Genomic DNA, 22,799 nt, shown 5'->3' with positions numbered 1-22,799 from the left:
TCGTAGGGCGTCGCAGCCGCTTAAGGAGACTTCGCAGGACCACACGCGCAGGCGTTGGGGATGCTGACGCGATTGCAGCCGGATGCTGAGGCCCAGCAGCATCCGCTCCGTGCGGTTCAGCTGGGTTTTATGAACAAGAGGGCTTTGCGTCTTCCCACTTTCTGTGGCTTGCGGAATTGTTACGCAGCTCGAAGACAACGAAGGCCAAGGTCACCCAGAAGGGTGCCGGAGCCCAGGCCTAGTTTCCCAAGGGAAACCTGCCCCCGAGTTTTCCCGGCAGCACGGATCGCACCCCAGTCGAAGGCCTGACACTGCCCCATCTGTTGTCCCCTCGCCCCCCAGAGACTGTGAGAGCCCCTCGGACAGAGACCAAGCTCTTCTCACCGTCAGGGCTGCGGGGTCAGCCCACGGTGGGCTGCCTGCGGCTGTGTGGGGAATGGGTGAGGTGCAGGTCTGGGGAGTTTGGCAGAGGGGCGCCCTCTTTCTGGGCTTCTGAGAATTTGATATTCTCTCTCGCATGGCTCTCATCTGTCACGGAGGACAAGTCCAAAGTCCTGTCAGTGGCCTGTACGTCTTGCATGACCCGCACCAGGTCCCGTGCCTCATATCTCACTCACTCAGCACCAAGTATTCTGGTCCTTGGCTGTTCCCGCATCATGCCAGGCACCCTTCTGCCTCAGGGCCTTTGCACCTCCCATTCCTTCTGTCTTCCACACTCTTCTCCTAGGTTGTCCTCATGGCTTAGTCCCTTGATAGCTGCTTCCCAGTGAGCCCTCCCCTGACCACAGTTTAAGACTATTCCCAACCGCCCCACTCACGTCCCACACACACCACACACCCCCTCTCCCCTTCCTCACTCTTTCTCCGTAGTACCTGTGTCGGCCTGACAGACTTCATATCGGACTTGTGTGTTTGTTGACTGTCTCTCCCCTAGCAGGACACCAGCTTCATGCCGGCAAGATGTTTGTTTTGCATCTCAGCATCCCCAGGACCCAGAACAGGGCCTGGAACAAGGAACTCTGGAGTGAATGAGTAAACAGCCAAACAACAGATGTTGTTAATAGAAACAATGTTGCTCTTACTACTAACGCTGTGAATGCTCGCTGCCATTAGTGACACAGCCCTGTGACTGTCGTCGCTTCAGCTTCCACGGTATTGTCATCAGGGCCTTGAGCACAGCGTCTCTGGATTCTCTGTGATGGGGCTTGCCTGCCACCTAGTGTCAATCTCCAGTAACTGCAGGCCACGCAGGGGCGTCTAAGCGGGTTCAGGCGGAGACGTCGGCCCCATGTTCATTTTCAAGTCTGTGTTGGCATTCCCCGCGAGGGCGCAAACTGGCACAACCCTTCTGGAGGGAAATCTGGCAAAACTAACAAAACTACAGTGTGCTTACCTTTCTACCCAGCAATCCCACCTCTAGGAATCTACTCTGAAGGTGCATCTCCAACACAGAAATACCTACGCACGGGCTTGTTCCCTGAACCATTGCTTGTCGTTGCAAACTGTTAGAAACCCGCTGACCGGCCGCATACACGAGAGCGTTGAACAAATTGCGGCGCATCCACACGACGGAGAGAAGAATGAGGACGACCTCTACGAGCCAATGTGGAGTGATTTCCAGGACATTCTCTTAAGTGGGAGAGAATATCGATAGCATGCTATCCTTCCCGTAAGAAAGAGGGGATATAGGAAAATACATGCGTACCGTTCATCTGTGCAAAAGGAATAACAGGCGGGATAACAGAGAAACCAAAGAGGCTCATCGCCTTCAGCGCGTCGTGGGAAAGAGGAGAGGAGGTGAGGAGGTGAAGGGGCCCGGGCAGGAGGGCAGAGGAAAGAGAGAAGTTCTGCAGGTAAATCTTCTCCCAAATGCTTGACTCTCAGAACCATCAGGAGATGTCCCAGCTTCACATACTGAAAAGTGAACCGACAAAATCAACCAGGATGCGGGGAACCCGAAATGGGCTACAGACACACTGACACGCTGAAGGGGGTGGGCAAGGGAAGGGCTCCCCAAGGAGCTTGGGGGGACGCCTCTTGGCTGGATGCTGCCGCCTAGAGACGAGGGAACCGTCTGGACTGCTGTAACCTCGTTAGTAAATGTGCTCGCTGTGGGGTCTAGGTTCAAAACTCAGTAACTGCTTTCTGTGTGCACTAGAAGTGGATGAATTGGTAAATATAGATCGTGAGAGCCGGGCTTCTCACTGTTAGAGAAAGAGGCTAATAATGAGGGGTAGGAGGGTGGCTAGGATGAGCCCGAGGTGTTGGACTGGAATCAGAGGGACCAGGATTAAGTCTCAGTGTTTGACATATATACACACATATGGACATACAGACGTGGGGGTGGGTAATACACGCACATATATTTCCTGGCTCTTTCTGCCGAGAGGGCCGAGGAGCAATGACAGCCCAGCACGGATGAGCACATTCGGCTGCCAGGGCCTGGCTGCCGAGCCCCATTCTCTAGCACAGGGAGCCAGGCTCTTGGGGGAAGTGGTGGACCCCAGGGTTGAGGCAGGGAATACACAAGATGGTCCGGGGACATCTTGGGTTGCCAGAAAGTAAGAAATTGCTCAAAAGACGCCATGGGTTTGTTCTAAGTACACAGGAGCCAACCTGACGAAGCTGGAAGAGTTTGAGCAAGAAAATAAGTAACGGGGGCCGGCCTGGTGGCGCAGTGGTTAAGAGCTCACATTCCGCTTCTCGGCGGCCCGCGGTTCGCCGGTTTGGATCCCGGATGCGGACATGGCACCTTTCGGCAAAAGCCATGCTGTGGCAGGCATCCCACATATAGAGTAGAGGAAGATGGGCACGGATGTTAGCTCAGGGCCAGTCTTCCTCAGGAAAAAAGAGGATGATTGGCAGTAGTTACCTCATGGCTAATCTTCCTCAAAAAGAGAAAAAACAAAAAAGAAAGAAAGAAAGAAAATAAATAACAGAAGTATTGGATTTTGATACAATAAAATAAATATCTATGAGTCCATACCGAAACAAATATATAATCAAATAAATGGGAGAGCAAGGACAGCCCCTCCTTACAGCAGAATTCCAACTAACAAATGAAGAAGGAAAGAGGAGAAATCAAAGTTACCATCAGGCAAAATGCCAACACCGCTGAGGTAATCGTTCCAGACCAGACCACCACCGGATGCTCAGATCGGTGGGGAAGCTTTGAGAAGAGGCAGGACTGTACAGTCTCAGAGCGTCCTCTAAGATACATCAACATTACAGTGCGGGAGCCCAGCAGACACCACCTGAGTCAAGTGATCAAGGTCAATGTCAACAGTGATGGGGGGGTTACATACAGCATGGACCCTTGATGTGGTGCGCTGAGGACACAACATCACTTCCCCGCCATTCTGGCCAGAAATGCACACTCTCATTCCTGTCATGAGAAAACATCCTTCAACCCAAACGGAAGGACATTCTGCAAAGTAGGCGATCATGATTCTTCAAAGCTGTCGAGGTCAAAGGAGACAAGACAGGCTGTCCTGTGGAACATCCGCACTGCAGCAGCCTAGGAGAGGTGACTAAATGCGACGTGGGCCGCTGGCTGGGATCCTAGAACAGAACGAGGATGTTAATGGAATGAATTTCTTTAATGAAGTGAAATTCAAATGAGTCAATTCACAGTATTGGAGCAACGTTACATTTTTTGGTTTTCCTGATGAAATGGTTACGTGAGAGGCCAGTGTTGGGGGAAGTTGGGTCGGGGTAGAGGGGCTCGGTGCAGCTGCTGGAACTTCTTGGTAAGTCTGAAACGAGTTCCAAATAGAAGGTTTGAAAACTCTATATCAAGTCGCGACCAGTGGCAGGCTCTGTTCCAGACACTGAGGACCTTGCAGTAACCACAACAGACACCGTCCTTGTCCTCATGGAGCTTCCATTCCAGGGAGAAGGGACAAACAGGAAACAGGTCAACAAAAAGCATAATGTCACACAGTGATGGTGCTGGGAAGAAAGTAAAATAAACTGGGGAGACGTGGCGAGAGTGGCAGGCGAGGGGCTCCTTTACCTGGTTGGCCAGGGAAGGGCTCTCTGAGGAGGCGACCTCTGAGCAAAGATCAGAATGACGAGCATAGCATCTGGCAGTGTGACATCCAGAGGAAAAACTTACCCCAGGGAGAGAGGCCTCGTGCAAAGGCCCTGAGGCAGAAATGGGGTTGGCCTGGTGTCGCTGGAGGAGACAGGAGCTAGGAGAGGATGGGAAGCCACAGGGCGTGTGGGCCAGCGAGGCGGACTGGATGCCGGGTAAGGACGGCGGGAAAGCACGGGAGGATGGAAGTCTAGGCGTGCTGCATCTGGAATTACGTTTATTTGTACATTATAGGGACTTCTTGGTTTACTGTGTCTCCCTCACTAGAATATAATGTGAAATCTCATTGGAAAATGTCAGCCACTAACAAAGTTTTTAAAAAATGACTGGAGGCTAAAACATCCACTTCCTGGATGACCCAGCAATCGTACTCCTGGCGTTTATCCCAGAGCCATGAAAACAGGTGTCCACCCAAAAACCTGCACACAGTTCTTCACAGCAGCTCTGCTTGTGACAGCCAAAACCTGGAAACAACCAGCACGTCCCTCAGCAGGTGGATGGTGGGACGTACTCAGCAAAGGTGGGCACCCGGTGGTGGTGCACGGAAACACTTGGGTGGGTCTCAAGGGCTAACACTGTGCTGGGTGAAAAAAGCCCACCTCAGAGGTCACACACTGTATGCCTCTGTTCATACAACATTCTCAACATGATAAACTCCCAGAGACAGGGACTGATTGGTGGTTGCCGGGGGTCGGGGTTGGGGGAGGCGGCTTTGCTGTGATGAAGAGCAGCACAGGCGAGGGCTCTGTGGCTCCAGAATGGTCCTGTGTCTTGGCTGCGGTGGTGGTGACCCCAACCTGCACGTGGGACAAACGGCACAGAAGTCTTCACACACGCTGTCCCACCGTCCATCTCCTGGGCTTGCCATTGTGTTACAGTTACGCAAGATGGAACCACTGGGGGAAACTGGGCCAAGCGACAAGGAGCCTTTCTGTACGACCTTCGAAACTTCCTGTGAATTTATAATTATTTCAAAATAGAAAGTAAAAATAAATGACTATGGGCCAAACAAACACGGTGGAGTTGGGGGAGGTTGGGTCCCTGAGCGGACAGTGCGCGAGCTCCGGCTTCGAGGAACAGCACCTTTCTTGACCCTCTGCCGATAGCACCTTGGTTGTATTGCCCTGGCTGCGAGGCCAGGTGACTAGGTCAGAGAGAAGGTGGACATGTCATCGTAGGCATCAGAAAGAGCACACGGAAGGATTTTGTGTGTTGGTGTGTGTAGGCATGCTGTATTCATTTTCTATTGCGTTGTAATAAATTATCACAAACTTGGTGACTTCAAACAACACACATTTATTACCCCACAGTTTCCGTGGGTCAGGAGCCTGAGGCCGGGTGGGCAGGCTCCTCTGCTCAGGCTCTCCCCTGGCTGAAGTCAAGGTGCCCACTGGCACTGGGCTCCAGGCCACTGGCTGCTGGTGGAATCCATCTCCTTGCGGTCGCGTGTCTGGGGTCCCTGGTTTTTCCTAGCTGTTCACCAGGGACCATTCTCAGGTCCTAGAGGCCGCCTCACGTCCTTGCCATGTGACCCATCCTCTCACAATACAGCAGCTGGCTTCTTCAGGGCCACCAGGAGCGTCTCTTCGCTAGGAGGGCTCATAAAATACAATGTGATCACCGGAGCGACTATGCCATCAGAGTCACAGCTCCCGTCCACCCTCCAGGGAGAGATTAGACAAGGCTGTGCGCCTCTGGGGTCATCTTAGAATTATGCCTACCACCCACGCCCAGGGATACGAAAAAGGCCTTGCAGACGATCATGCCCAGCATGAATCGACTGTCCTCTCACGCTCCTTCATTAGCGTCACCATGAAGTCCCCCAAAACTTCGGGCTCCCTTCCTGCTGTTCACACCCTGGCGCAATTCCCTCCCCTGGAGTGACCCGGGGGAACATGGCAGAGGTGACGGGATGTCCCTCCGGGGATGTCCTCGCATTATGTGAGACTCTGTGAGCGGGCTCGCTCTAGTGTCTCAATCTCCTCGCTGGCTTTGGAGAAGCGCACGGTTGTGAGTCCTACGGCCACAGGAAATGAACTCTGCTAGCCCCCTGAGCGAGCCTCCTCTGATGAATAATCAGGTAGAGACAACCACAGTGATCCAGCAGTTACGATTTGCCTGACAAGCGCTGTTTTTAAACCACAGAGTGTGGTATCAATACAATCTGAGTTTAAGCTACAATGGCAGAATTGAGCAGCTTTCTTAAGCTCTAGCTCCTAAATCTACATCGAATGCATTTTTGCATGAAAATATTGCATGAAGTGGGCTGATTGAGGAAACACTATTTTCCAGGCAAAACTGCGGTTTGCAAAGCTCTGTGTCAGGCTAGGCAAAGACTCAGGGAGGCTATTTTATACAAATTGCTAAATCCAAATGCACAGTAGATTTCGTTGTCCTTTATATCCTTGGTCAACTTACTATAAGGAATTCTAATGTTCTGCTCTTTCTTCAGATCCCCATCTTTGGCTGCTAGTGACCTGAACAGAACTACAAAAAGATATGATTTATAAAATTTCATTTTTGCCTAGTAGACAAATTTGGGATGTTTGTGAAGATTACAGATGATTACAGCTGCTCCTAACGAACACTTTCCCTGGTTGGTAATATATAAACAAGATTAGTATAAACTAGGGGTGGGCCAACTTTTGGTTAGTAAATATTTTCAAAAACAAAACAAAACAAATATTTTCAGCTTTGTGGGCCATATGGTTTCTGTGCAATAATTCAGCTCCGTGCTTGAACACAAAAGCAGCCACAGACAATATATAAATGAATGGGTGTGGCTGTGTTCCAGTAAAATCTATGGACACTGAAATTTGAATGTCATGTACTTTTCATTCATATTATTCATCTTTTGATTTTTTTCAACCATTTAAAAATATAAAAATCAGGGGCTGGCCCCGTGGCTGAGTGGTTAAGTTTGCGTGCTCCGCTGCAGGTGGCCCAGTGTTTCGTTGGTTCGAATCCTGGGCGCGGACATGGCACTGCTCATCAAACCACGCTGAGGCAGCGTCCCACATGCCACAACTAGAGGGACCCATAATGAAGAATATACAACTATGTACTGGGGGGCTTTGGGGAGAAAAAGGAAAAAAAAATCTTAAAAAAAAAAATAAATGAAAATCATGCTTAGCTCACAGGCTGTACAAAAACAGGCAGCAGCTGGATTTGGCCCATGGGCCATGATTTGGTGACCCCTGGGCTTTTAGATTGTCTCCATTCTAATCTACCCCTATTGAGATCACAGGTTAAAACCCAGTTATTTTCTCCTTATCTGAGTTTCTTCAGAGCCTGCTGTGAGAATAACTCACACAGTCCCCTTTGCTGGAAAATACTCAGTAAGAGCACAGAAGGCAAAAAAAGAAATCTCAGCTCCTTCAATGTTTTCCCATCCTGAAAGTTGTAGTTATGAAAAAAAGCGTTCAGGGACCATTTTTCAAAGAAATTGACACTGACCAGAGGAGAAGAGGGGCCGCTCTTGTCTGAAGTCTAACCCCTGCATGCACGTGCGACGGATTCTGAAGATTTTGCTCAAATGATGGAATTACCTTGTGGCCGGGCAGGAAGCGGATGGAGATTCAGGTGCACGCTATCTTGGACTGAAGTGGAAATGAGGGAATTTCCATGGTCCCCCCAGACCTGTACTCGCACGTCTATAAAAGTGTCACGCTGGCCTAGATTAGGGGTCAGTAAACTAATTTAACAGCCTCGAGTGAGTGTAGTTTCCATTAACCATACTAACATGCCAAAATTTCTACATATATACACACACACACACACATATTTTAAAGATTTGCACCTGAGCTAACATCTGTTTCCAACCATTTTTAAAATTTTAAAAAATTTTTCTTCTTCTCCCCAAAGTCTCCCAGTACATAGTGGTACACTCTAGTTGTGTGTCCTTCTGGTTGTGCCATGTGGGACGCCACCTCAGCGTGACCTGACGAGCAGTGCCATGTCCATGCCCAGGATCCGAACCGGCGAAACCCTGGGCCGCCGAAGCGGAGCACGTGAACTTAACCCCTCGGCCACCGGGCTGGCCCCCAAAATATCCATATATATTTTTAAAATTTTGTTTTTATTTTATTTTTTTATTGAGGTAACATTGGTTTATAAATAGAATACCCATATTTTAAATAAGTATTATAAAGAACAATATTATCCACTATTTTGGGAGCCCCTGGTTTGCTCATCTGTATTCAAATTACATTGAAAATATGAATCGATTCTCCATTTTTCTTAATCCAATTAGACCTATGCAACTGCTAATTTAGTATGAGGAAAAGTCAATACATGGAATCCATGAGACGGCATGAATAAGACTTTTCTGGTGGTAAGAAAATCAAATGATCTAGAAGCCACCATACCCCTCACTCATACACACACACACACACAATTCTTCTAATTCAATCATTTTATCACTTTAAACCTATAATGAAAGTTGTCCTATGTTATAATAAATCATAAAGATAAAAATTGGTTCCATCTTTTGTACAAATAGGTACTATAAAGACAGCTACTATGACAAGGATATCAGCATCTTATCTCAAATTTCCTAAGCTTATCCTACAAGGGCCATGACACTGTGGCCAAGAATATCACCCTATGCTACTATGTCACCACCGATGCACTTCTCACCACCCACAGCCCTAGAGGAAGTGAGAAAGACAAAAACGAAACAACTGCTGTGGCTACTGGTCTCACATTTATTTTTTCAAGTTTATAAAAGAGAAAAAAAGGAAAAAAGGTCTCAAATTTGAGAATCTTTTTTCTTTGGAATAGTTCTATTAGTTTGCATATGACTTGTCAACACTCAACTTTTTCTCTCCTACTTTCATACACAAATCCATTTATTCGGACTCTTCTTCGCCCCATATTTCATATATCGTAATATTATGTTGTGGGTCTGCAGGCACCTCTGAGTTCTGAATCCTGAGGTTACCGCTAGTTGCCATGACGACTTTCATATTCTGCACCTTGGACACAAATTTCACAAGGTCCATCTCGAGCTGGGTTAAGGTATTGAATGCATAGTCTTTGCTGGGGGAAGCAATTTGATTTTTCTTTAGTGGAGAGCGAAATGAACAGCCTCGAAGGCCAGGAGGATTCTGCTCCTGTCAAGAAAGATATACAGGGTGAATAATAGTTTTGCTGGTTTTGACAGTTCCGAGACAGTTGGACTCGCCTAAGAGAAGATGGTTCTAACATTGCTCTAGTCCGGGGATTGGCAAACTATGGCCAAATCTGGCCCACCCTCTGTTTTTGTCAATAAAGTTTTATTGGAACACATCCATGTGTATTCATTTGCATGTTGTCTATGGCTGCTTCCATGCTACAATGGCACAGCCGAGTAATTGCAACAGAGACAATGGGCTGAAAAGTTGAAAAAAATCTACTATCTGGCCCTTTACAGAAAAGGTTTGCCAACCCCTGCCCTAGACAGTTTGGACACAGAATCATGACGTGTTGGGTCTGTTGAGAGAGGACATGCTGCCACGTTTCCCTCCCTTTCCTCTTCTGTGAGTTGTGTAGCCACCCTGTGGAAGAGCTGGTACCGCTTATACCTCTGTCCCGTTACGACAGATCTTCTTTACTTGGGATAATTAGACTATTTTCATTCAGTTGAGCAACTTGTAATGAGTCAAATGCTAGGGAAGTTCAAAATCGGGGCAGGGAACCTGGCTCTGTGAGTAATTTTGAGCTGAAAAACACCAAATTCTTGAATCTATCCTCAATTTGAAAAAACTCATTTAACAGGATAAATATCGAGCCACGGTTTTAGTCACCCAGTAAACAGACGGTGGTCTTCAACTGTTTGGGGTCCCAGCCTCTGTGGGTTTGGGGACTACTGTCTTCCCCGAGGATGCGTCAGGAAGTAAACTTGCCAGTCATTCCCAGGACCACAAGGTGGAACTTTACACCCTAATTCGTTATACTTCACGGTCCTGCCCCTAACGACCAGAACACCCGTTTGTCTGAGCCTGGGATTTCTGAGATGGAATCAATGTGGTGTCAAAAACGCAGCCCTCCTTACCTTACTCTTCTCACCGTCTCCTCGAAACTTCAGTGTTGCATACAGCACAATAACAAAAATAAGCCAGAGCCATTTGCTCCCAAGCCAGCCTTGGGCATGCTCTGGCAGATTCTGCCTCATCCGGAAGTGACCTCCGCAAGGCACCTTTCCCTGGGGTTCCTTGGCTCTGTCTCTCAGAGAAGAAGACATAAAGGCATAGCCACAGGAGAGGCACAGAGGCAAGAACAAGAACCATTTCAGCATCCGCATGGTGAGCAGAGATGCGGGAGGGGGTCGCTCATGGTGGGTTTGTTTGCTCTCACACTGGAGACTGGGTACTTAGGGCTGGGCAGCTGGTGATGTCACAGAGGCCTGAGCCAGAAGCAGCTCTGGCCATTGTGATGCCTGCAGGCGAGAGGGTGATGAGGCTCAGGGCGCCACAGGGGGGCAGGACTTAAAGGGAGATGGAGAAATTTTCAGTGGGCGATTAAAAAGACAGGACAGGAACGAACGCCATCTCCCTGCCAGTGTATTCTTTCTGACCCTACCTCTACCGGGAGAGGCCATCATCTGTTTCTGGTTTTCGTTTGTTGAACCCACAGCAGACGTGGCATGTGCCCCTCGCTATAACCTCCACTAGCCTAACGCAGTTATGAGAGTCAAGTGGGAGAGAAAGATATTAAACCAGAGGCTACAAACTGGGAGCCACTGATGTTTATTTGGCCCACGTTGTTTCTAAAAATAATTATGTCTGTGCCAATATTTAAATGTTGAGGGGGACTTCACTTTCCTTTTTTTTTTAAAGATTGGGACCTGAGCTGACAACTGTTGCCAATCTTCTTTTTTTTTTCCTGCTTTTTCTCCCCAGTACATAGTTGCATATTTTAGTTGTGGGTCCTTCTAGTTGTGGAGGGGGACTTCACTTAAAAAGCCCAGATTTCTGGCTTCCTTTGAAAGTATGGAAGATCCGATAACACTGGGCCACTCTCTGCCGGAGCCGAGTATGAACTGCCCCTCCATGTAGCTGTGTTCTCTCCACAATCCCCACCACTTCCTATCACCTCACACTCACACTCATTGACCTTACCTGAGTGTGCAATCCCTGGGCTAATTAAGAGTATAATTTATTTAATTAAAATTGTGATAATAACAGAGTTTTAAAGGAACAGAACCCAAGGCTTTCCTGAGAGACATTTGGGGAGAGTTTGAGGTGTGGTCAGGAATTGGCTGGCTTAGATGGGGAGGGGGCTGCCATCTAGATGTGCGTGAAGACCCCGAGGAGAGAAAGCTGTATGACAGCCGAGGCCGACGCAGGAATATAACCAGGGCTCGCTGGCCAGTGTATTTGAAACCACCAGCTTCTAAAGATGACATGAAACACAAAAGTCCCCATTAACGGAACACAAGGCTCGCACTTGTTCTGCTGGGTCATCTGATTCCCAGACTTAGTCCCTAGGACGAAACCGTTCTGCCAGCTATAGTCAAGGGTCCACTGGGCCGCAGAGTGCTGAGCTGTGTGCAGCGACGGCAGTTGTTAGTCTGTCTGAACGCACACAGGGAAGGCGGAGCGTGGGACTCGCTGCACAGACCGCTCCCGCACGTGCACAGCTCGCTGTGGGGGCATGGGTGCCCTGCAGGAGACCGTCGGGGCAGGGCTGGCAAGAGAGGCAAGGCCAAAGCACCAAGAAGAAGATAGGGACAGGGGCCGGCGAGTGGTTAAGTTCGAGCACTGTGCTTTGGCGGCCGGAGTTTTGTCGGTTCGGATCCTGGGCGCAGACCTAGCATGGCTCATCAGGCCACGCTGAGGCGGCGTCCTGTGTAGCTCAACTAGAAGGACCCACACTACAATATACAACTATGTCCTGCGGGGCTGTGGGGAGAAGAAGAAGAAAAAGAAAGTAAGTACGGTTGTGACCAGACTTACCGTGGTGGTCACTTCACAATACAAACGAATGCAGTGTTCTACATCAGCTACAGCTCAGTAAAAAAAGCTAAGAACGAGGAGAAAGAAAATAAGCAGTTAAATCAATCCATTCCCCTGGGGGCCAGTACGAAGAGCTGATGCCTCATTCCCGACACCAATGGCCACGGCTGGCAGGCACACCCTGTGAGGCTCAGGGGCTCAGCCCTGAAATCTCGGCTGTCCCAGCCTCTCCCGATCGGCCTCATGGGGCTCCTGCGGGAGGGCCGTTCCAGTGGCTGAGTGACCACTGCGGAGTATGCGGTGCCCCAGGTCTGCATGGACCCTGCGTTTCAGTCGGCTGCCCTGAGCGTGCTCCTGTGGAAGGCTTCCCTCGCTTCGCTCACTTGGCAGGAATTTATGGGAGAATGGATCTGACATGTGAGCCGTGGGCACCTGTGCGAGTCGCCCAGCTGCTCTGAGCCTCAGCCATCTCACCTGTAAGACAGGACTGAAACGGAGAACCAATGGGCTGAATCTTCCCTGGGCCAGAAGACGAGAAAAAGTGTTTGAGATCAGCTTTGCTAACTGCAGCTATGCCTACTCAGCATCACCAACTGTTGTTCAAAGCTAAGAGGTCTTTCTGTCCCTCCTTAGAGTGCTGCTGAGTACTTCCTTAGTGTATGAGTGAGCTGTTTCTCCCAGGAAGCCAAAGTCCAAAAGTCCAGACATTAAGAAGGAAGGTGAGGGGGCCAGCTGGTGGCATAGTGGTTAAGTTTGCATGCTCCACTTCGGCGGCCTGGGGTTTGTGGGTTCAGATTCTGGGCCCAGACCTACACACCATTCACCAAGCCATGCTGTGGAGGCATCCCACATACAAAATAGAAGATTGGCACAGATGTTGGCTCAGGGCCAATCTTCCTCACCACCCCCCCCGCCCTCCCCCCAAAAAAAGGAAGAAAGGTGATTCAGCCCCACAAGGCTAAACACAGGCTGAAGACAAAAACTAACCAGAAAAGTACAGATGTTCAAGGGAGAAAAAGAGATTTAGTCTTTAGGACCAAACGCAGGCTGAAGATGCCAGCCAGGAAGGCTGCATACTCCCCCTCCCCGACCTAGAACCCCAGATAAAAACCCTACCTTTTTCCCTTCACGGCGCTGGACTTGGGATTTAACTCCCATCTCCTCATCTGGCTGCCTTACAGTAATGAACCTCCTACCTTGTCACAAACCTGACGTTTCAGTTAACTGGTCGTCCTGCGCATCAGGTAGCGGGCCTGTGTTTGTGTTCAGTAACAGGACGACAGTCCCCAGCTCCTTTCCTGGTGTTGCTGAGTCCCACGGGACGAAGCCCAAGGGCCTCACTCTTCAGGTGGGCACTCTGAACAGTGCTGTCAGCCATGATGGCCTTGCTTTCCTGCCCTCTGTGCATCAGGTGTTAGGCCGGGGCAGGGGAACACAGGAAGCAGACACTGCTCTCCCCTCAAGCAGGGAGGCCTCTGAGGACACTATGCCTTGCTAAATATTAAAGGCTGGAGGGACTCTCCAAAGCCAGCCCTGCTCTCTGGGGTTGGAAGGTCCCTTAGCGGGGAAGGCTCCAGGGGAGTGCTGCTGAGTAGTTCAGAGACTGGAGGCAGGCGGTGAGAGGGATGGGTGGGGCACTGGCCTGAGATGAGCAGCGGGAAGTGGGCGGGCTGGGGGTGGGAGCACGGATGTGACCTTGAGGGGAAGCAGCGCTACTGAGATGCTGAGGACACTATGACTGGGTCACAGGAAAAAACTGGACATGGTCAAAATAATCAACGTCAAATAAAACTGATTGATTAAGGCTAAAATTAGGAAAACTGAAGTTGGTAGAAATAATGACTACTAAAATAACAAACACCACCTCATGATGGCTGAAGGTGTAATTAGTAACATTTGACTAAAAAGACTGACGAATCAAGTTTTCTCTGTAAAATTAAAATAGAAAACTCATTGAAATAAATAATTTTTCTTTTGAGGATGATTAGCCCTGAGCTAACTGCTGCCAATCCTCCTCTTCCTGCCGAGGAAGACTGGCCCTGAGCTAACATCCGTGCCCATTTTCCTCTACTTTATATGTGGGACGCCTACCACAGCATGGCTTGCCAAGCGGTGCCATGTCCGCACCTGGGATCCGAACCCGCGAACCCCGGGCCGCCGAAGAGGAACGTGCGAACTTAGCCGATGCACCACGGGGCCGGCTCCTGAAATAAATAATTTTAACCAGATAAAAAAGGTAATAATTGTCATGAAAATAATTTAACAAAAGGAAAAAGGGAAAAAGCAACAAGTAGAAAATGGTTTAACTGGACTGTATAGAAAATTGATCAGGGAAAGAAAATGGCTAATCCAGGTTTGTTCTGGAAGGGTCCACAACAAAAGTTCACTGAAGTTAATATAACTCTGATTAAATTGCTTCTATAGCCACAATTCAAAACGTCCTCGGGGCCCAACTTTCCATCACACTGAAGCTGCGCACACAGGGAGAGAGCAGGCCGGTTCCAACTCCCCAGCCCCCTGCCCAGAATCCTCCCTTCGAAACTTCCGAGGGGCCCACTGCTCATCCCACCCTCTGACCTTCCTCCCCTGCTCCTCTCCCCACTTTTGAATGGAAACCAGTGGCTCGGATCTGGGATAAAGCCCCAGGCAAGGGCCTCAGGAACACGGCCATCTCCAGAATGCAGTGCGGAGACCCGGCTATTCCTGGTTCCCGACCAGCAGTCTCAGGGGGAAGCCTCACTAATTACTGGCTTCGGCACACTCGGCAGACAGATCAAACGCTCCAGGGTATGTCCAGTTCCCCTTTCCATCTCACGCTGAGAGAAAAGGTGGAATTCATGTGACATGGATTACTGCTCTTGTCATCAATGCAATGGCTGCAATTTTCTTACCCAAACATTAGTGGAAGATAGAAGAAAGAAAAAATACACCAACAGATGAGAGAAAAAGCAGACTTTGAACCTGCTGTATTTTTTGTACCAAATTGTTAGGCACCCAACTAAACCTCCTCTGTCTTCAAAATGATCAACTAAGGAAAGCTCCCAAGCCCTGGGCTGCCGGGCCCGCTCCTCTCTGCTGCGGAAGCTCCCTCCAACAGCCCCACAGGTGGGACGCATCTGCCTTTCGTCCTTTCTAAACTTCAGCCTCCCTCCGCCTGTTTAGTTTACTATTGGCAGCAAAACCACTGGAATTTTAGTCAAAATGAGCCGACCACACATCCATGAGGAATCTGGAGTCTTTAATTATTTCAAACACAAAAAGTGCAGCCAACAGAGCTTTCCGGGCCGTGAGAAGAGGAGCAAATGCAGGCAAAGTGAGCACGAGCCTGCGGGAGAGATGATGGGGCGGGTGCCCAGCACGGTCACTCTGAGAGTCACCCCCCATCCCCCACAGCCAGCGTGACCACGCCAGCTTGGCGGACGACTTTCTAATGCCGTCAAACAGAGGCCCGGCACACAACACCCAGCACAGCCAGCGCCCACGCCACCTGTCCACGTGGAGCCTGAGCCGTGCCTTCGTGGGCTTCAGAAGCAGTAGGACGTGTGGGTGACCCAGTGGGCCGACTCCTCCTTGGAGCGCTTGGCGGAGCTGTGAGTCGTGAACAGAGACTTATAAGCTTCAGATTCTTCGCTGTCGGCGATGGACCTTTTCATGGCTCCACACGGAGGCTTCCCGACTTTTCCAGAAGAGCTTCCGTTTGTTGCTGGAAAAATGAAAAGCCAAAAACTTTAAGGCTGGGGCTAAAGATCATTCCAAACACCACAATCTCAAAAGAGAAAAAAAGTCAGTCTGTCAATGCCAAGAACGTTCCTCCTGCCTTCTCGGGATCAGTGTTGAAACACCTCACCTCAATCGCCAACTCCTAAACACAGACGAGGCTGCCACATGTGAAGCTACCGTTTCAAAATCACCCTGAGCGCCTGAGATGTGCCGGCACTGGTCCCCGCTCTGTGCATGACGCACAGCAGGCCACCCTCACGAGGGGGCTGGTTCCCGCTCTGTGCATGACGCACAGCAGGCCATCCTCACGAGGGGGCTGCCATTCGCCCATTTCACAGGATGGAAACGGAGGTCCCAGGAGGCCGAGGGATCCGCCCCAGGCCAGGCAGCTACTGTGCAGAGTGGGGACTGGAGCCCATTACCCACTGTGGACGCCACTTACAGCATAAGATTACACATTCTTTTACTGATGACTCTGTTTTCTTTTTGTGAAATAAATACAATTTTCTGAGTTAAAGGCAGTGAGGTTCGGGAGAAATGCACTGTATTCTGGGACTGTATGCCAAACGGGTCTTCGACACTTGGCCAAGAGGCAGGTGGAGAGAAGGGTGGCTCTTACTGTCATGTGGGATGCACAGAAAACCCCAGCCTTAAAGAGATCAGGAACATTCCTGCCCAATACCCCAAGCCTTCGTCCACCAACCAGTCTCTGTGGCATGTCTGGGCCGAGCCCTCAGTGCAGCCTCGCCGGCTCGCTGCCAAGTGCACACTCAACAGGAAAACCGACCACCAGCATTTGTGCCCAGACTCCTTCAGGCCTGACAGGCTCCTGCTTTGGGCCTAGTAACCGTTTCTTAGCTGCCTCCTGAGAGCTAAACAAACTATTTAGAGACATGACTCAGGACGAGCTTGAGTTTTCTCATTCACTCCAATAAAACCCTGACATGAGTGCCTGGGTCGCAGCTCTCTAAACAGGGCACTGTGCCTCAGCGGCACCCACCTGCACTTTTGGGAGCAGAGTTGGTCTTCTTCTCTCTGGAATCAAGGCCGGTTTCTTCAGGCTTCCCTGTCTTAATTTTTGATGTCCCTGGAGATTCTGTAAAAGAAACAAGAAAAACAAAAACAAAACAGAAGCATGAACTTAACTTAGGAAATAGCCTTATGGCCTTACTTTGCTAAAATAAGGACCTCTTTTAGCATCTTACCTTCACTGACATCTGGCTTTGAGACAGACTCTGCCGCCTTGGGTTTCTTTGCTTTCTGTAAAAAGAAGGAGGAAGGTGGAGATGTGCCTGGATTCGCTCTACTTCAGCGTCAGTGTGGCTGCCCAGCCACTGTCCCAGGGGCCCCCTGACAGGTCGACGCAGCTCACACCAGACAGGGACTCACTCTGAAGAAGATGCTGACACTCCATTAATTCTAAACCTTGATTCTTTGCATGCATCCTGTTATGCACTTTCGTCTCACAAAGAATATATCTGTAGAGATCAGCGTAGTTTTATATTTATATTCTTAAAATCACATTTTCAACAATTTTAAATGAAGATGACAGATTTCAGTGATATCATCAATGTTGGTGGCGACTACTATTCACAAAAGAGCAGTGAAATGAATAATAACCAAGCGCATACAGTGCACAGAGTGTAGCAGAACAAACACGCTCCGAAGCTTACACGCTCCAGTAAGACTTCTTCCAAGTGATCAAACTGCTTTGGCATTTGTTTGTTTAACTATAAGGCCTTGAGGCCTATATACTAAAGGGCACTTCAGCCATTTTCCTGAACTCTGGGTTATTCCTGTCAGATTTTTAGGCACTAGAATTATTTCACTAATAGTTATATTTGTCAACCAAAATTTAAGAAATAAAGCTAACCATTCTAAAATCACACAGCTGTGTGGGAACTGATTCGATCACAGAGCAAACAGGACTACAGTATGCTCACTCAGAGAATTTTCTTTAAAAATGCCATTTTCCCAAGCACCCAGAAGGTGGCACTAAAGATGCCAGCCTAATTATTTCAGAAGACGCCCATCACTAGAAAACAAGGGAAAAACCTTCCTCTGGCAGCGTCCTTGAACTCGGAATATACACACACGCAGCTAGACTTGTAACACTGGTACAAAACATCAAAACTTCCCATTCATTTCACACACACGCAAGGCACGTGTCCTCGTCTGAGAGGGGACCACCTAGGCCTTCAGCAGAGACACCTGGGGCCTCTAAGCCCTCGGTGCAAGCTGAGCTCATCTGAAAAGCAGGGGCGGCAGGGAGGCGGCAGGGAGGCGGCAGGGAGGCGCCGTGTGCCGTCTCCAGCCGTGGCGTGTTGGGGAAATATTTTGGCGCCCTGGCAGCAGTGTCTACGCGGCACTCCCAGAAGCTCTGCTGCATGGTCTGCCGAGAGGGGCACGTCAGCCCCCTGGGCTTTGAACGACTTGGCAGGAAGCCTGGGACCTAGGCGACAACCACTGAAGGAAATGTTTACGGCCACACGAACACCTCCAGGAGCTTCCCGTAACACAATTTCTCCCTTTCGTGCTTTTTAAAAACTGGGCTCGATTAGAGGCAGCAATGAAGAATAAGCAGTTCCTTCTTGGTAACTGTCCTTTGTCAAAATTCTGTCAAGCTTTTTACTTTCTTTTTTGCTCATATTGTAATGAAATCATAGTAATTTAGACAACCAACTTAGAATAAAGGCACTTATATATATTCACTTTTAAACCTGAGCTCCCCCCGTAAATGACTGAGTGGCTCTTGAAATATTTCTCAGGAATGTTGTGTTAACATCTTATAACACTGCTTCACAGAACACTTCTGGCTTTGACCACAAAGTTTGGGGACAATTCCTTGTACTACAGAACCATTTACAAGCATTATTTATTCTCTCCCTAAGTAAAAGGATAAAAGGAGGAGACGCAAACGGATTTGGCTCCTTCTGAGAGTCCTGCATCCACAGATAACAACACCGCTGCCACGTCTCAACGCCAGCTTTTAGGCCTCAGGACCGTGCTTTATACACGATTCCAGGGAGACAGTCCCATCCTTTCCTCTATTATGACAAAAAAACTCTGAAGAATCTTTAGTTATCACATTACTGGTAAACGCAGGCCACACAGAGGCAGGCTATTTTTTTTTCAATTTTATGTCCTCAGGATACCAAAATTAATTTTCTAATACGTCAAGCATTCTTTTGCCTTAGTTCTGATCACACAAAATTTCTCCCACGTTTACCTTGGACTTAACTTCTTTTCAAAGAATGAAAAATTTGCCTTTCACCAAAGACATGCATTACACAGCTATCGTCTGTAAATACTTAAGAAATAACAATTTACTGCTGGAGCCAGACTCGATGGCACACAGCACACTGAATGATTTCTTAGCTGATAAACCATTCTGAGCTTGCTCGGTAGGTCAGATCATTGAGCAATAATTCCACTGCTTATGGAATGTGACTCTAAACCTAGGGCCATGACACAAAGCCTTCACATCTGCCACCCACCCAGAGCTTCAGTCGCTTGCATCAGCGCGTCCCACTGGCCTCGCCTCTGGAAGCTGGGGCACCGCTCATAACCAGCTTCCCCGTGGGAGGGCTCAGGAAGGCCAGGGAAGCAGCTCCCACTCATGGGAACGCTTTGGGGTCCTTGCTACTCAAAGTACTTGGAGGGGTGGCCTCTGCACTCCCCAGGAGTGGAAGGGAAATGCAGGTTCCTGTGACCACTGAGGTCTCCAGGTGACTCCTGGAACATTCATCTGGGCAGCCTATGCTCTGCAGATGTGCTGGGGTGACAGTGACTTTCCACTTCTTTAGAGTTATGAACACCACACACGTACTCTTAAAATCAGCGACACACAGCAATGGTGGGGCTGCCCTTCCAGTGCGCTTGGCGGGCTGGGCTCTGCACAGCCTTTACGGGCACGGTCTTTTTAAACCCTCCAGACGACACCTGTCCTGAGCAGCTGTCGTTACCACCCCCATTTCATGGTGAAGAGCCTGAGCACCAAAAAGCAGGACCCCACGCCTGTCAGAGTGAGCGTGCAGCTGAGCTGCGAGAGGAATCCTTCTAGAGCTCAGGCCCTTCTAGGTTGTAAAAACGGCCTCAACCACTGAGATTCCCGAAGCAGCCGCCAGCAACGCAGTTCACTGGTCTGCAACTGGCTCTCGAGCAGAGGAAGAGGCTGGGCTGACCCTGAGGACTTCCCTGTCCCTCGAGACTCCCGGAGGTGAGGGGCAGACACAAGGCCCCCATTACCTTGCCCAGCTTCGCTTTCAGCCTTCTTTCCTCCATCCTGCTCTTCAGCATGGCCACATCCTCCTTGGTGCCGTTGAGCACGATGACGTCGTCCTCCTGGAAGGCAGCCCCACACTGGAGAGGGCAAACAGAGAAGGCAGGCTCCGTCAGCACGCAGAGGGCAGCCACTCTGCACACACTCACTCGAAGTCCAACTGCCGCTCCGCCAGCTCTCGGCAAATTCCTATTGTTGAGCCATGCTGGGGGAGTTAGCAGGCAGGCCCGACAGTGCTCTCTCTAGAAGGGCCTGCCTGCAAGACGGGTCCCAGCTGGCGTCTGGGAACTTGGATTTTGGGAGGATTCCCACCATTTCCTAACTGTGAGGGGCTTCTTTCCTTACAGGTCTCCCCACCGGCCCCGACCTCTAGGTGTACCGGAGCAAGGTCCCAGGCAAAGACCCTGGCTCGCGGCGGGCATCTAGGGAACGTTAGTTGAAGGAATTATTAAGAGTATTTCTTGAGCACACCTACTGCTGGTTCGTCTCGTGGTGACCGATGTAATAAGAGCCTGAGATATGCCACCCACTGCTGCGCCTGGGCCAGAAGGGGGCCACCTGCAGCCCTCACATTCCAGACAGAGCAGAGGTGTGCGGGCTTGACCTTGCATCAGGACCTCCTGGAGACCGCTGGGGCCCACCACCGCCAGTCATATATATATATATATATATATATATATATATACACACAAACACACACGCAATGGGATACTACTCAGCCATAAAAAAAGACAAAAATCGTCCCATTTGCAACAACATGGATGGACCTAGAGAGTATTATGTTAAGTAAAATAAGCCAGACAGAGAAAGACAAACCCCGTATGACTTCACTCACATGTGGAAGATAAACACATGGACAGACAGAACGGTTCAGTGGTAATGAGGACGGGGGTGGGGGCTGGGCACAGGGGTGAAGGGGGGCACTTAGAGAGGGACGGACAAGAAATAACGTACAACTCAAATTTCACAATGATGTAAACTACTAACTCAAAAAAAAAAAAGTTGCCCAAGCTTCCCAGCACCTCCCAACACAGAACAGCCATTGCTGGCTGACTCTCTCAGCTCCCGCCTTAGCTGGCTTATTTATCGTGGTTCTGTCTCCAAAACCTAGTGCTTCAGGTCAAAGCCAGCTCCTTTTCTAGGGCGAGTCTGGGAAATTTTCATGGCTGAAGAGACCTTCCTCTGACCCACAAATCCTGCGGTCAGTCCACAGAGACATTACAGGAATGAAAGGAGGGGCCTGATATGGCGTCCAGCCCGGGCTGCCTCTGGAGGAAGGAGCGTGTTTTTCACCTTCATTACAGGGGGGCCCACGGGTGGAGGAACGGCCTGCTCTGCAGGAGGTGGACCCGCGCAAGTCCCACACTGCGGGAGACGTGGGTAGAGCCTTCCCCTGGGGGGTCTCCTCCTTGGAGAGGGAATGAAAAGGGATGCGCAGGAACAGAGTCAGGTGGCAGATATGGCCCAGTGGGGCTTGGGGCTGGGGCTATGGCGTAAATAACTCTCCTGAGTCCAGCACTGAGAGGTAGAGAGGAGTCACGCGTTTGTTCCCGTTTGTCCCCCCAGCCCCGCACGCTCCTCCTTCAGCACTCCGGGCTTTCTTCAGCTTCCTTCCACCGCTCCTTGCTGCCCCTCTTTCCCACCATGCTCAGCAGTCTCCGTCCCCTACATATGATTGTTGGTTGTCTAGATATGACTGTGGACCCCGTTCTGCACAGACTTGTGGTGTGTTGTGCCCAGGGTTCTATTTTTAAAGTTGAATTAGCCACTAACAATAAAAAGCTGAGACCCTCTTACATTAAAACTCGAGATATCTTGAGCCAGCCCTGATGGCCTAGCAGTTAAAGTTCTGTGCACTCCACTTCAATGGCCCAGGTTTGGTTCCCGGGCGCGGAACCACGTCACTCGTCTGTCAGTAGCCATGTGGCGGTGGCTCACATAGAAGAACCAGAAGAACTTACAATTATACACAACTATGTACTGGAGCTTGGGGGCCAGGGGAAAGGAGAAAGACTGGCAACAGATGTTAGCTTGGGGCAAATCCGTCCCTGGAAAAAACAAAAAGAAACTTGAGATATCTTGCTCTCTCTCTCTAAAATTCAAAAGATCCCTTAGTAGCAAACCCATTCTCTCAAGGCCTCAACTGCTTGGACCTGAGCTGGGCTGCCCCCTGGAGACTGGGTGCACGCTCCTCCTGCTGGTCACAGGCCCTGTTACTCATCTTTGGTACACACCTGACTTGGGTGGAACTCGGGTGGAGTGGCCCATCCCTGGAGGACAAGTGAAACCAGGGCAGGAAGCAGGCTTGTCGCAATGCCAGCTGCCAGGCTGGGGCTCTTCTCCGTGGAAGGTGACTTCAGAAAGGGAGGGCAGGGCTGCTGCAAAGGCACAGCTTGCCCAAAGAGACTGAGCTAGCTCTCTCTGATTATAACAGTACCACATACACAAAGTCAAAACCACTCACCCTTTCCTGCAAACGCACTTTCTATGTAAACTATTAGTGCACCGCTGAAATCACATTTATTTTAAATTTTGCTTCCTTTTATCATTTGTAACTTAGATGTCAAAAAAAGGGGGGAAATGGTTAAACAGATGATACTATGTTCCTAAAAAGGAAAGGTATATAGTTATTTTAGAGTTTTTGACAATGTGGAAAATGCTTATCACATGTTAAAAGGAAAAGCAGACTAGTAATTTTATATTTATATGACCTCTGGATGTTAATTTTTTAAAAATATGGCCAGTAGAAAAGTGCTGAGGGAAG

At 49.5% G+C, this 22,799-nt stretch overlaps 2 protein-coding genes across 4 annotated transcripts in view; both read right to left on the bottom strand.

Annotated features, from left to right (window-relative positions):
• Positions 1-8,824: 8,824 nt before the first annotated feature.
• LOC124248841 (protein FAM209B-like) lies at positions 8,825-12,825 on the bottom strand. 2 transcript variants are annotated; one of them, XM_046679399.1, is made up of 3 exons: positions 12,508-12,825; positions 10,131-12,100; positions 8,825-9,210 (listed from the first exon to the last, which is right to left on the bottom strand). In XM_046679399.1, the coding sequence occupies exons 2-3, from the start codon at positions 10,377-10,379 to the stop codon at positions 8,947-8,949; spliced, it is 513 nt and encodes a 170-aa protein (XP_046535355.1). In that variant the 5' UTR covers positions 10,380-12,100; positions 12,508-12,825; the 3' UTR covers positions 8,825-8,946. The 2 variants fall into 2 exon arrangements, with proteins under 2 accessions (XP_046535355.1, XP_046535354.1); XM_046679398.1 differs by having other exon boundaries at positions 10,131-12,825.
• A 2,425-nt stretch (positions 12,826-15,250) lies between these two features.
• The window catches only part of RTF2 (replication termination factor 2), a 39,524-nt gene continuing 31,975 nt past the window's right edge, over positions 15,251-22,799 (bottom strand). For both annotated transcript variants that reach the window (XM_046678826.1, XM_046678823.1), the window contains 4 exons: positions 20,002-20,115; positions 16,959-17,013; positions 16,754-16,849; positions 15,251-15,736 (listed from right to left, as the gene is read on the bottom strand). In XM_046678826.1, the coding sequence (XP_046534782.1) occupies positions 15,558-15,736; positions 16,754-16,849; positions 16,959-17,013; positions 20,002-20,115 (444 nt within the window). In that variant the 3' untranslated portion in view covers positions 15,251-15,557. The remainder of the gene's footprint in view (positions 15,737-16,753; positions 16,850-16,958; positions 17,014-20,001; positions 20,116-22,799) is intronic.

The sequence above is a fragment of the Equus quagga genome, chromosome 12 (assembly GCF_021613505.1).
Source record: "Equus quagga isolate Etosha38 chromosome 12, UCLA_HA_Equagga_1.0, whole genome shotgun sequence".
Lineage (NCBI taxonomy): Eukaryota > Metazoa > Chordata > Mammalia > Perissodactyla > Equidae > Equus > Equus quagga.
Note: the sequence above shows the minus strand (reverse complement) of the source record. Positions and strands in the feature narration are given on the sequence as shown.

Excerpts from the sequence above, each read along its gene's own strand:
- LOC124248841 (XM_046679398.1), bottom strand. The coding sequence starts at position 10,379 with ATGCGGATGCTGAAATGGTTCTTGTTCTTGCCTCTGTGCCTCTCCTGT. Across the intron at positions 9,211-10,130 it reads GAGACGGTGAGAAGAGTAAG|GAGCAGAATCCTCCTGGCCT; the intron begins GTAAGGAGGGCT and ends CTTTCTTGACAG.